The sequence below is a fragment of the Electrophorus electricus genome, chromosome 1, assembly GCF_013358815.1.
Source record: "Electrophorus electricus isolate fEleEle1 chromosome 1, fEleEle1.pri, whole genome shotgun sequence".
NCBI lineage: Eukaryota > Metazoa > Chordata > Actinopteri > Gymnotiformes > Gymnotidae > Electrophorus > Electrophorus electricus.
In genome coordinates this window covers 9,942,738-9,957,316 of record NC_049535.1, presented here as the reverse complement: position 1 = coordinate 9,957,316, position 14,579 = coordinate 9,942,738, and the positions used below count along the sequence as shown (strand labels likewise).

At 40.8% G+C, this 14,579-nt stretch overlaps 1 protein-coding gene across 1 annotated transcript; it reads left to right on the top strand.

Moving 5' to 3' along the window:
- The first annotated feature begins 4,152 nt into the window (after positions 1–4,152).
- On the top strand, positions 4,153–6,557 carry LOC113574063 (extensin-2-like). Its single transcript, XM_027004727.2, has 5 exons — positions 4,153–4,178; positions 4,489–4,542; positions 4,650–4,694; positions 4,857–5,008; positions 5,376–6,557. The coding sequence occupies exons 2-5, from the start codon at positions 4,494–4,496 to the stop codon at positions 6,084–6,086; spliced, it is 957 nt and encodes a 318-aa protein (XP_026860528.2). The 5' UTR covers positions 4,153–4,178; positions 4,489–4,493; the 3' UTR covers positions 6,087–6,557.
- The last annotated feature ends 8,022 nt before the right edge of the window (positions 6,558–14,579 follow it).

Genomic DNA, 14,579 nt, shown 5'->3' with positions numbered 1-14,579 from the left:
TTAGCCGCACCCCCCCCCCCCCACCCCCCAAATAATCAATAGTTCATTCTATCCTATTCAACCGTGCCATTATGTCTCCAAATTTGAGATAAATGTGCACTAGCACCTGGGGAAGGTTCTGCTGCTGCACAATAGCTCTGAAACCTGACATAATTTGAGTATGATAGATTTAAATGTTTGGGCGACACTGTTGACTAACGCTCTGGAATGCTTTGCTAAAATCTCAACCAGTTTGTTTCGCGCAGTGTGAGACATAATGTCTCTGTCAGAAGAATGTTAAAATCGTCTGAAATGAAACTGACAGACGAACGCTGATGATTGATGAACAAATGCTAATGTAACGTTACTTATAAAGCAAATCAAAAGCGACCTTTTCATTACACATTCATTAAACATGTAGCATTTGGGGTAGGTGCTAATGGGTGGCACCTTTTCTCGATTTTGCTATTCAATTTTCCAATTCAGTTCTCATGGGGGTCCTATTCATATATTTCTACTGCCACTTCTGTTTCGCGTGCCACAACGACTCCATTCTAGAACACAATTAACTACGTATTAGAGTTTACTTTTTCGGAGAAGAGGAACCTAACGGCACAGTCTCCGCCCTATGTAGGGCATGAAATGAAATGGCACAACCTCCACCGAAATAGTGCATAATATGTCTGATCTAAAGGCATTCATATTGAGGAATATTTAAGATAACTCCTTAGTTAACATTCAATAGCCCTATTTGGACGGGATCGGTTTACATGGGGAGGTGTTGTAATGCAATTGTACGACAGGACGTCTGTAAGATGTATGACCGATTCCTACGGGATAAGAAAACTCCGCATAAATGACTGATGGGACTGGCTACTCGATTTATGCGCTGCCACCTCCAAAAACAAAAGTAGATAACCCACTTATAGTAATAATTACATTGTATTTTGAATTTTAAATTCCACCATGTAAAAACTGTAAATATGCCATTTTACAAATAGATCTGTAGATTCTGTACATTGTGTACATATACATACACAACCATATACATTATACATTGTGTATATAAACATAATATACATATATTGTACATACATTGTTAATATATTTTTGTACATATATAGAATATATATTTCTCTATGCACCCCTGTTTTCTTTTTTCTCAGTTTGGACAGAGCACTCTCAACCATTTCACTGCGAGTTGTACTGTGTATGACTGTGTATGTGACAAATAAATCAAAATTGAAACTTGAAATTAGCAAGCTTCATGTTCATAACATGTTCATAAAATGCTACACAATTAATTAACTCAAGCTGCCAGAATTGTCTTGCTCGTCGATTTGAGTGTTGTACATCGTACAACACCTGGCTTGCCACAGACGTGAACGACCAGAGGTATCTGCACGACAAAATAAAATGTTTGCTCGAGCGCCTCCAAACCCGGGAAAAACAGCGAAAAACTTTTTCCACAGGATATTCCACAGAGTATTTACACACACGTCGATCCGCGCAGGACTAATATAACCTGATCTTCTTTTTATGGCTAATTTTACAGAATATTCACTGATCCGAGAGCTCACAGTCGGTCGGACTAAAATAACTGAGATACGTTTTTAATAATTATATTACCTCACTTTCCCACGTGAAACTAATCCCATCAAAATAGTCTGTTAATTGAAATGTTTGTAATTTTTAACTAGTGCTCTAAGTAGAGAATAAGCTCATTTGAGACGGGGCCGATTGTTTACTCAATCGGCAGATTTAACGAACTGGCTAACTTACTAAGCCAGCTAAGGATATAAACGTTCCCAACTCTGAACGTACATTTTTTTGTACTTCGGACATTCTGGTCCTTCTACACCCAAACAAGTTGTGCAGTTCCATGCAATTCTCTGCTTCTTGCTGAAGGGTCTTATTTTGTATCACGCGCATTTTCAGCCTATTTTTTTCGAGGCTTCATTTTGCACTCATTACGAAACTAAGGTTTTTACGGTTGTTGTGATTACGGCTTGTCCTGGGAAGGCGGTATTTTTGTGATTGGTTGATAGATATGCACTAAGTATACTGTTGGTCAATATACGCTTAAATATTAGAAGATTTAAATGTATTTTATCTCTCTCAGCGGCCCAACGAGACGGCCAGTCCATCCGTGTATTAGACAGAGACCACATTCATGTTAACTGATTTTACTGTAATATTTACATAACGCGAGGCCAAAACTGATCTCAATGTTTCTCTTTCTCTCATTTGTCCTGTGTCTATGTCACTGTGCTGAATATGAAAATACGTGCATGGTGTTACCATTCTGGCAAACACAACAAGTGGAGGAAGCGTTTTCCTGTGCCACCTGGCAACTGACTCCCGGTGTATTCCACAAGACTGCATCTTCTGGTGCCTAGCTTCTTCCCATCAGTGCCCTGACCAAGTAGCGATTGTTCATATCTTCCATGCATGATGGAACCTCCGGTATTCCCCAGCGAGCAGCATCTGTCAGATAGCCCTGCCACCACCACTACTACTAAAGGCTGGGAGTGTTTGTCCCAAGGTTATTGTTGCTCAGGGAACTCAGAGGCCACCCCTGTTACCTTACTGTTACTCCTCCTGTTAGGTAACACCTCAGCTGACAATTCTGAGCCACAGGATGCAATTAGTAAAGTGGGCAGTGAGGCCAGCGCAGCGGATCAATTACTGCTCTTTTTAATCTAACCTGTAAGGTTTGCATTGCCTTTATCTTGCAGTTTCTTTAGTTTTTCGTTTTGTCCACTTTCTTTTTGCGGTATCTTTGTACCAACTACAAAATGAATTTATAAATGTATTAATCAACTGCAAGTAGCTACAAAGTGAATTATTAAAGACAATTGGGCTTTGAGTTAAATATGGATGCAAAATGTAATATTCTCTAAAAGCATCAGAATGGAATGCGTTTTACACCTAAACGCTTCCAAACTAGCAAACAACTGAATATGGCGATCTATGTAGATGGACATATATGTAGGTGCAGATCTATGTAGCCAGCTCTCTTAGAGTGCACAGCCCACTGCTCTACTCTATTATTTTTGCAGTTAACACTATATAGAAAAATGCAAGTCAACATGCAAGCCATTGAAACTCCGCCCCATTCAAATGTTTTAAATACGAAACTCTCACTATCCCCATACTTTTAATTTCAATGCAAGTTCACTGCCTGTGTCTGATTTTTAAATTTTACTTTAAAATTAAAAAGAGGACTGAAAGCATCAAGGGGCAGGTACTCTTGCTAAAATTTATGTATGAAACTTGGGTTCCATTACATCATATAAAAAGAATCTTGGAGTAACTTTGATCTCGAACAAAAAAGAGAAGTTAGTGAAGTTATCAAAAGCAGTTTCTTCTAGATTTGTCTGTAACGTGACTGTTTTGCTATAGGACTTTTTAAAACGGATCGAAGTGTATTATTATTTAGGAATGTAAGCAGTACGTTTTTAACCAACACAAGAGCAGACAAGTGAACCATGAAATCCTCGCAACTCCCAGCAAGGAGGCAGTTAACCATTAGGTGGCTCTTAAAATATCTGGAATGTGAAGCGTCGGCAAACTCTTTATTATAACGTCTTATGAAACACCTGGTATTGTCAAACGTTTAATTTTCTGCGTTTTATGGGGTTTTGTAGAACATATTTTGTCAGTTTTACAGTCGACAGTTCGAATGAGCAGACGGCGTCTATCTGAGCGCGGCAATGCACCAATAATTTACACAATGACAGTATTTATAATGGTGAACTGGTAAAACATTTCTTTCTTCCATGCAACAGCGCTTTTCGAAAATATGTTATTGTACGTATTGTACGTAATATGAATTAAAGAATGTATATTTTCTTTGTTGGATCTAAACGTTGTTGATCTGATGCCGTTGTGCCCTGGAGGATATTCCTTATAACAGTTCCATCTTGCTGCAGTTTTACTGTTGCTTTTCAGAAAATGCAGTGTCGTTGCTGCACAGTAGGTGAGCTCAGTTTTCTTTTAAAGTTTAAGTCCTTTATACTATTCGCGGCCTAACTGGTGCCAGAGAGGAGAAGGAGGCGGCCGCTGTAGGACTAGCTAACCAATAACTTGCCTGCTCCTACAATATTAACATAAAAGTCTGTATATATATCACACCTCTACATGGTCTCATAGTATCTACTTAGTATCTGCCAGTTCAGAGCGTCGTCCTGCATAAGGTAAAGCAAGACTACGTCATTTTGCATACATTTTAAAACATTACAGAATTTTTTTACATTAATTTCTAAACACGTTGTTGGAACTATAGCAAGTGATTTAATAACGATCAAAAAATCAAAGTAACATAGTCTATAGATTACTGTCATATATACTTGTGTGTTTTAGTTTTAAGAACTTTCTTGTTCAATTAAAACCAGAAATACTGTACTTCGCTTACTTGCCTTGGTCCAGAATAAGCTGTCAAACTACTGTTAACATATGGATTTTTTATTTCCACGATTTTAATTTTAGTTTACTTTGTGTCCACAGTCATAATGGTCGTAAGACTCCTATGTATGTTGTGTTGGTGTGCGCTGCTGCCTCGTGAGTCGATTTGGATATAACTTAATATTTTAAAGAGTCCAAAAATGTTTGACATTTTTTTGTGTGTAATAAACATTCTTAGATTTCATCAATGTATTTGTTTTAAGGATGGTTGGATGCAAAGTCGTTACTGATTGGGATAAAACAAAAAGGTAAATCAAGAAATCTGTTTAAGGAATATATCTACTTGATAAAAATATTTAACATTTACATTTAGGGCTGATTTTTTTCCTCTCAGCGAATCATTGCTGTCACTTTGTGTGTTTGTGTTTGTTTTTTTCTTTCTCATCTTTCTTTACCCGCGTGTGTGTCAGAACTTACTCCAGTGAGAATAGCCCCAGAAAAGGCAAACGATTTTCTCTCAAGCCTCCGACCGCGTCGCAGTTTAGACCCGCGCTGGCACCGTCAGCCGCCAGACTTTCAGGCATACTATCGCTATTACAGCAGCATCGGTCACACGGAAGGGGTGAGCGAGAACAAAAAACACACGAAAAGGAATAGCAAAGAGTACTACTTATTGTTTACTGCACTTATCATTGTCTAAGATAGCGCTTATGTATTTTGTACTTCTATGCATCAGCAATGATCAATGCATTTCTACAGTATTCCAGTTCATTGGTATATTGGACCCTAACTTATTCTACTGGCTAGGATCTATTCTATGAGTAAATGACAAAGGGCATTTTGTAAATGTAAATGTAAGGGGTGGGGTTAGAGTGCAGATACCTAATATATGCCTTTAAAATTGTACACATATTCGATGTTGTCATGTTGAATTTTGATATTTCTGTCCCCTAAATGATTATCCCCCCCCTTTTCCCTTCGCTTTCCAGCTCTATGAGATCGACCGGATCAGGACGCTCTACCAGCAAATGCGGCACTTGGAACATGTTTACGGTCCAAATGCCTCATACTACCAGAACAAACTTGGGATGCCCGTCCTGACACCACTTCCTAAATGTGATCCAGCCAAAGACAAAGACTGCAAAACGCCCCCATCCTCTGCCACAGAGAAAGTTCCTGCCCCTGCCTCAGCCCCAGTTAAAGGTCCTGATGTTCGACCTCTTTCCCGAGCAGATGTGATTTACCTGTGCAATGCAAAGGACCCTCTCTGTAAGCCACACATTGTCTACCTGCCCACAGGATCAGTACCTGTGCTTTGCGATCCTCGCTACCATCCCACCTGCAAGCTGGAAGATCCCCCAAATTCTCCCACACCCAAGAAATCTGCCCCTCCACCTCCTGCACCCATAGTATATAAAGCTATGGAGTACGACTGTGACCCCTACTGGGACCCTGACTGCCTCATTGACCATCCACCACGTCCCATTAAGAGAAAAGCACCGCCACCTCCCCCAAAACCTGAGCCTGAGGAGGAAGAGGAGGAGCAGACTCCGGCCCCATCTATCACTGTGGCTAACAAACACCCATACCCGTACTATGCTTACCAGTACCCTTATTATCCCAACTTTCAGTCTGAGCTGTATGACCCCATCCGCTATGCCTACCCCCCCCCAAATACTGATTCTTCTGCACCTAAGTAGACCATTGTTTACACCAATCCAAACAAATAAAAGGTAAGCAGTGTTCTATGGTGAGGAATACAAATCCAGAAATCAGATCTCATTCTTATGCACACACACACATATCCCAGAGGCTTCTTCTGCCTACATGAGCAGCAGAAGCAATAATTAAAACTGCCCCTGCTGTTTATGTTTTCTTACTTTGTCTTTTTGTTTTTGCTGTAATACAGTTGCATGGTTGCGCAACACTGGAAACAGGACAATTAGATAACTCAGGGCTAAAACCATGAGCGTCATGAGTTTTGAAGCCTGACAAGATGCCTTAATTTTGTGACAAGTCTAGAGTTAAAACATTTCAGACTCAATTGCCTTTGCTTATGAACAACCCTCTGTAGGCAGCATTTTTTTTCTAGCTTGTGTTACAATACAAAGATTTGAGAGAAAGTACTCCGTGATAATTTGATATAAAATAAATATTACAATTATGTTAAAAACAATAAAAAAAATAAACTAGTTTTGATGTTTTATTACCTAGGTGTCATGTTGCTTCTCTTTTACAGTGTGTGTTTGTGATTAACTCAGCAGGTTGGATGTTCATTATTGTTTGTTCTGCTGCTGTTGCAGTTGAAAGCTGTTAAACAGCAGATGTTGTCTGTTAATCGTCGAACTTTTTCCACTGACCTTTTATTTCTCTCGACCCCCTACCAGGCATCCTGTATCACTGCAGGGCAGCTACACCACAAGAAATCACAGATCACACACACACTGAAAAACACTGCACACACGGATACTGCACAAGATATGCACAAGATCACACACTCCATAACAAGATTCACTAGATTATGAAGATGCACACATTGTATTCAGGAAATGGTGTTTGAGAGCAGCACACTGTAATGGAGGACTGAAGTTTGTGTGTGTGTGTGTGTGTGTGTGTGTGTGTGTGTGTGTGTGTGTGTGTGTGAGTGAGTGTGTGAAACCTATCCTCATTCCCAACTCGTCATATGCTTGACTCTTGGGCAGAACACACTGACCGCAGTATATACTATACATTTGTGGCATATAGTAGACAATCTTATACTCTTATCCAGAGTGACTTAAGATACAAAGTTTGGTCAAAATTACTAGCCAGTACAACAGGTTAGAGTCCAAGATACCTAGACAGAATTACAAAATGTGCAATAAGTGCAATACCAATAATAAGTGCTAGGAGCATTCAATTAATCAGTAGCAGTGCAGTATTTCCATAAGTGCATGAGTGGTCATTTAAAGGCACAAATAAATAAGCCTTCAGTCTCAGTGAGAGACTTTGCTGTCTGGATAGCTAGTGGAAGTTCATTCCACCATCTGAGAGCAAGGACAGAGAATAGTCTTGATGCTTGTCTTCCATGAGACTTGAAGCATGGTGTTTCAACCAAACTGTACTTGAGTTTCTCAGTACTTGAGGTACGGATCAGGATTGGACCACTGTCATCATGTAGGGAGGAGTTGTTCCATTTGTGACTTTGGAGGTGAGCATTAGAGTTTTAAATCTGGTGGGAGTAGCTACTGGAAGCCAGTGAAGGGAACACAGTAGAGGAGTGACGTGTGAATTTCGGACGAGTGATGCTCAGAAGTGCAGCTGTATTCTGGATCAATTGTAGAGGTCTGATAACCCACATAAGAAGTCCAACAAGTAGTGAGTCATAGTAATCAAGCATTGAGATGACAAGAGACTGAACAAGCACATGGTTAGCTTCCTATCGGAGAAAGAGTCGAATCTTTCAAAGTTGTTCCCTTTGCACTGCACTGTGCTCCCACTGTGTCCAAAGTTTTGAGTCACATGACTGGCAAAGACTCCTGGAAGACTGGTAAAATGCAAAGGATAGATTTTATTTGTGTATATGACTTAAGTGCTCACACACACACACACACACACACACACACACACACACACACACACACACACACACACACACACACACACACACACACACACACACACACACATATATAAGTTGATATAATTGTTCCTTTTATTTGTTTGTTTTATATTCCTGCTAAGTATGTTATTAACTAATGAACTCCAGTATTGGATCCTGTCTGACTCTGAGGGAAATGTTGGTCTACAATCAAGAACTTTCAACAGAACCTTTTAGTACACTGTCTTGTTGCATTATTGACTGTTATGCTTTATTGGAACATAGCTGTAATGTTGTAGTGTGCATTTATGAAGCTAAAACTGTGTGTATGTGTGTGTAAGGAGGATGGTCTTTCTAATGAATAGTGTTCAGAGCAGTTGGAGCCCGCTCATCTGGAGCTGCTTCAGGTGAAACAATCTTTAGGTGACACATTAAACAGGGAGCGTAGTGCCATGCACTGTGACATCATCAAAAATAGACAGGCATCCATATTAGAGACGGTGAGCACTTCTCATTAAGAGCTGTGGTTTTACACATTACAATATTTTTTGTCTTCATTTTGTGTTCATGTGTGTGTGTGTGTGTGTAGCTGTGTGAGCAGAAGCGTGAGCAGCAGGAGCTGGCGTGTGTTAGGGGGAAGCAGGTGGACCAGTATCTTCTTCGGTGGCAGATGCTCCTCTCTGCCCACAGCATGCAGCTCTCAGAACTCATCACACTCCTGGACCAAGAGGCAGCAATAGAGATTTGCAAGGTAAGCACACAGGCACTTATTATACATACACAAGATCAATCACTGCACACATATGCACATTCAGTGTTACTACACTGATAAACCTGTCCCATTTTGTTCCCATGCCCTGTAGATGCTGCTGTTTGTCCTGCAGGTGGCAGTAGCAGAGGTGAAGACAGTGGCACATGCTGTGGCCCAGGCCCTGCAAGCATAGGGTGTGCCACATCGGCTCCTCCACAGGGAGGTGGGGGCTGAAGTTCTGGCAGAAGCCAAGGAGAGGCTGCATGTGCAGGGGAAGGCCTAGGTGGAATCTGCAGGTCAGCTGCTGCACTAACACTCACCACATCCTGGGTGTGTAAAAAAGCCATACCTACATGTGTGCTGCACTTGACATTCTTTTCTCTCCTGTAGAAGTGTGTGTGCATCTCAGCCTGCAATGTCGGAAAGAGACCTCCTTTATGTGAAGCTGGAGTGTGTGAAACACGTGTGTTGTCTGGATCGTTGTTCTGCCGCACGCTTTTTCACAGGCAAGACTGTACACCTCGCTTACCAGTCCCATCATTCAACACAGTCAGTGTTGCTCTGACCCCAAAACCAACAGCAGTCCTGATGCAGACCCTGGAAACACGTCTCTGACCCTTAAAGAGTCAAAGGTGAGAGTCCTCTTATCTTTTCTGTGCCCCCTTCAGATACTCAGCTGTGATAAAATGCGATTGATGTTTCTTGTTCTCCTGTGGATAACATTAGAACAAACATGAAAACACACACACGCGCACACACACACGCACCATGCTCTTCTCTCAGTGTGTCTCATTGTCATTGTCTCTGCAGAATGAGCTGAACTTTGGAGAGTTCTGAACTCTGCCAGTGAAACAGACCTGCAGAGCTTCATCAGAAGTGTGGAGGAGAGGATTTACTTCCATCAGCAGGAGAGAGGGAGGAACACATCTGTGGAGGAGGTGATGAGAACGAAGGAGGGAAGAGATTCAAACCAGAAATGTTTTACAAACTGCCATAGAAATGCCTTAGGATCGCTGGTTGTATATTTTTGTGTGGTGGACCACTCTCTAACCAGTGTAATGTGTACAAACACTTCTCTATCTATTACATCTGTGTAACACATACAACCATGCCACGACTACAACCATGTCATTACTATACCACAACCAGTACCATGTCACAACCAGTACCATGTCATTAGCACAACCATGTCACCTCTACAACCATGATACTACCATGCCACTACTGCAACCATGCCTTCTGCACAGCTGCACAAATTCTCATGCAGTGTGGATATACAGGTATGAGTCGGAGGACCTTAACAAATGATCCATTTCTCTTTCTTCAGTCTTTTTTCCACTCTATATTTTTTTATGTTTCTCTGCCATTCTGCCTTTGTCAGTTTGTAGGTTTTATTGAGCGGTCCATCTAGTTACAGTATTGCCGAAATCTCATCAAAAATGAATAAAAGGTGATTCATCTTCTCTCTGCCAGGTGTATGACTGTGAGGCTCAGGAGCAGAAGGTGTATGAGTGTGAGCAGGGTGTGGCAGAGGCTGTGGTTGCTCTGCAGTAGGAGAGAGGAGAGAGGAGAAGCAGAGTTCTGGAAACACAGCCCTGTTGGAGCTCCAGTCCCTGCTGCTACAGCACCTCCGACACACACCTGCAGAACAGGAGCTCACAAACACCATACACGCACAGAGCCTGGTGAGTTCAGGAACGCTTGAGAACACACACACACACACACACACACACACACACACACACGCGCAAATACACACAAGCTGAGGAGCAGACACATGGAGTATCTGCAGCATACTCACTGTGCAATAAAACGGATGAGATGCTAAACCTCATCAGGACAAATGATGACTTTTCTCCTGCACTTTGCTACACTTTGTTTCACTGAAATCTGGCTCAGAAAATCTGGTCCAGAAAGTGCTTTATATCTCCCTTGTTTTCCCCTCCACAGATAGGACTGATTGATCTACAGACAATCTTAGTGTCCCTGCATCCCCCTGCCAGGGATTACCAATTTCCTCACAGGTAGGACACAGCAGACGAGACAGGGAAAGTTCTTACTGGCTACACAAAGAGTTGAAAAAACTTGCTCCAGTGATTGTGGCCTCTCCTCACTGCTCTATTCTCTACAGACTTTAGAAATGCACTTGGGCTAATTGAAGACAGTGACGATTCTGCGTAATGGCTGGTCCTGTACTTGAAAACACCAAAAACAGTGATGATGATGGTGGACTGTAGCTCCTCACCTATACCCCACCACCATCCTAGACAAAGCAGTAGCTGCTGTGGAGTTCTTCAAGTTTATGGGAACTACAATATTGACTTTACTGTGAACATTTTCTACACAGTGTTCAATCATCATTACCCCCCTAACAGTCTGGAGAAGATCTACACAGTGTTCACTCATCATTACCTCTGCAACAGTCTACGGTTCTGCCACAAAACATGACCTCCATAAATTATAATGCATCATCAGGTCTGTAGATAAGACTCTAGGTGTAAACCTGCCTAGTCTTCATAACCTATTTACCAACAGAACTACATTTTGTTTTCTCTCTACGTAAAGGCTTTGGAGGAGGCAGAGCTTCATCTACAGAAGGAGGAAGCTGAATGGAAGGAGTTAGCATATGAGTATAGTTCTGATAAAATCTTGGCTGCTGCTGATGGTATTTATATAGAGTTGTTTAGGGTGAATAAAGATGGCAAGATGGCTTCGAGTCTGCAGGAGGGTCTGTGCAACAACTCACACACGCTAACTGAAAGGTGACAACAGTCCCTTGGTCATGATTTAATACAGATGTGATTATTTCAGTCTGTACCATTGAAGACATGGTGTTGCCATCAAAAGTCCGGTGGCTGGAGAGAGACTGTTTATTTTTTGCTACAATACCTCAGGAAACCAGGAACACACACACTCTTTACCCACTTTCCATTAGACCAGAGGAAAATTTTGCATATTTCAAGTTTTCATATTTCATATGAAAATGTATTAACGATGTGAACCTTTTGGGTAAAATGCAATAGTAATTATTAATAATAAAAATATTAATTGTATTTATGTAGGCTACAACTTCAAGTATAGATGTACAATTCGCTTTACATAGCAGGCAACTAAATCTCTCAAAACAAAGTATGAGTCTAAAAGAGCTTTTAAACAATGAAGTCATTCCAACTCATGAATGTTTGTGTGTACGTTTTCATTTGAAAATGTAGTCTTCACAGTGAAATTCATCATCTATACAGATACTTCTTCAGACTTCCCACAGCTCTCACTATGCCATTGACAGCACTCTTCAGAGTGCATCCAGTCTTCTGCGGCCTTTGGATCACTGAGCTCTTCATACACATAATTACCTTACAGATGTTTGCCATGTGTTTTTTTCTCCACAGATCCACTGCTGTATGCAAGGGCATGTGTGCTGCTAGATACAGACACATCAAAGTTTGAGGGTGGCAACATAGATGTAGAAGAATCACTGCTTGGGTGTGGCAGGGTGGATGAAGAAGGTGACAGGGGTCTCTTTATTGTCAAGCTTGAGGGATAATGACTTTTATTCCTGACCTTTTTTACGCTGAATTGACAATTGCCTCTTTGCTTACTGGGAATATCTCTGTTGCCTTGAAACCTGACTGTGCATTTTTTTACTTTGTCCGATATTTCCCATGCGGGACAAAAAACTGAGAAGAACCCGGCCTTGGATGGCTTCTGGCCAGCAGCACGTCATACCCATGTCATCCCCTCCTCATGCCAACACTACTTCGGGTTCTTGAAAGGAGCTTTATAAGCTGGTTGCATGGCATGAGTGATTGGTGGAGGTAGGTATTAGATATGCACATAATTCTTTATGAGATTCAGGAATGGCATATTGTAGGTGTGGCTGCTGTATCCATCTAGAAGTAGACAGCTGCCTTGTGGAGGGACTTAATAAGCATGTGAGCTCATTCGAGAAAGAGATCAGTACCCATTATCCAATACCCTCACAGCAACATTTTCTGGGCAACGGCATAGCCATTCACCTTGCACCCTTTTTCCTTTAAAATATAACGTGTTTGGCTATAACTCCAAGTGTTTGGCTATATCTACCAGCTACAGTAAATGCTGCCAAAATGGTTTTATTCATCTTTATCTCCAAAAGGTATTTCGATGCATGGCATACCAACTTCACCAAACACTTCTGGAGGGCAGAAATGGTCCTGCAGACTGGATTCATTACAGTTACAAATTTGATGGTGCACTGCTGATCCCCATTTCAAATAGCAGGTTTTTGTGCTGCTTGACCACTGCCTTATAAGTTGCTCATTTAACTGTGCAGTTCTTGCTGAGAAGAACTGCACAGTGGTCAGTGGTCAGCTGTTGACCTTGGCCCATTCCAAGGTCTGAGTTTCTTTTTTAAGAAACCCAGTAGAACCTGGTCTGGTTCTTTGATTCAGATCCCTTTTTGTTGTTCTGTTTGGTGTATTGATAGGCAAGATGTTCAACATGTTTTTTTTTTTTTTAAGTTAGAAGCTTCTCTGACACAACACCTTTAACAGTATTGCCAGTTCTATTTCTGCATCTTCTGGAGTATGGTCTCTGACCAGAACAATGGCTAGTGCCTAAGACCTTGACATTTCAAGTTTCAAGTTTGGTTTATTTGTCACGTACATCGTCATACACGATATAACTCGCATTGAAATGGTTTTGTTAGTGCTCTGTCCAAACTGAGGAAAGAAACAGGGGTGCATAAGGAAATGTTTATATATATATATGAGTATGTCTAGTGTGTAGCACGTCTGTGAGACCATATGGTAGTGAGTATGAGTATGTCTCTTTGTTGCTTACTCTTCTAAAACAAAATGTAAAAATAAGTCATTAATATTTTACAAGTAGAATCCTCAACATAGACACAAAGCAGGATAATCTAATAAAGAGACATCTTCAGCTTTTGTTAAGATGACCCTCCATAACACTCTCAAACCTCTTTGAAGCCATTTATTAAAGATAATTTTTGATTTTTTTTTAAACAACGAGAAAATTGAAGATTATCCCATTCCAAGAGATTTTTTTTGGAGATAGTAATACCTAGATACTTTACCTTTGATGGGTATATTTAACAAGGACGTCATGTGACACTCATAAAGACACAATTTCACACTTTCACAGACCAAGCTTTAACATATTAAAGCTTTAAGATAGTGATGGCATAAGTGGAACTTTTGAGAGATCAAAGCAAATTAAAGAAATGATTCAGTAAACGATTCCATCTTGTGAAACATTGGAATCATTGCATCATAATGACATCCGGTGGCCAAGAAGAGGTCAAAACGGCAACCTGCGTCTAATATAGCACAAAAAAAAGTGTGTTTTCACCACATTTTTTATTGATGTGCCTGGTTTCCTCTTTCTCTCAGATATATATCAATATATATAAAAGGAATGACTCACTAGGGCTTGAAATATCCAAAGGCCACATGTATTTGCAGTGCACTTTTTAAAAATTTACACCACGATGGGTAACTTGCATCGCAATGAGACTTCTTGGATACCATAATCAAAATCAGGTATCCTACATATAAAATGTCAGGAAAATTGATTCCTGGCCATATGTCAATGTCCATGAACCCACTGTTAATTTGGACTGATGACAATACCAAATTCCTTTATTGCAGGTTTGGCCATTTCTCCTAACAAGCTCAGTCATTTTGTAAGTTTTGCCACTTGGTCGGCCTGAGTGGGCGCCTCCCTACGGAAAGGTGACGTCAGTGCATACCCTCCATAGAATACTTGGTGACATCGCCATCTCCTGGGAAATAACATTTTTGACATAAGGATTCCATTTCTATAAAGCTATCAAAAATCTTACAATACAAAGCAAATGTTTCT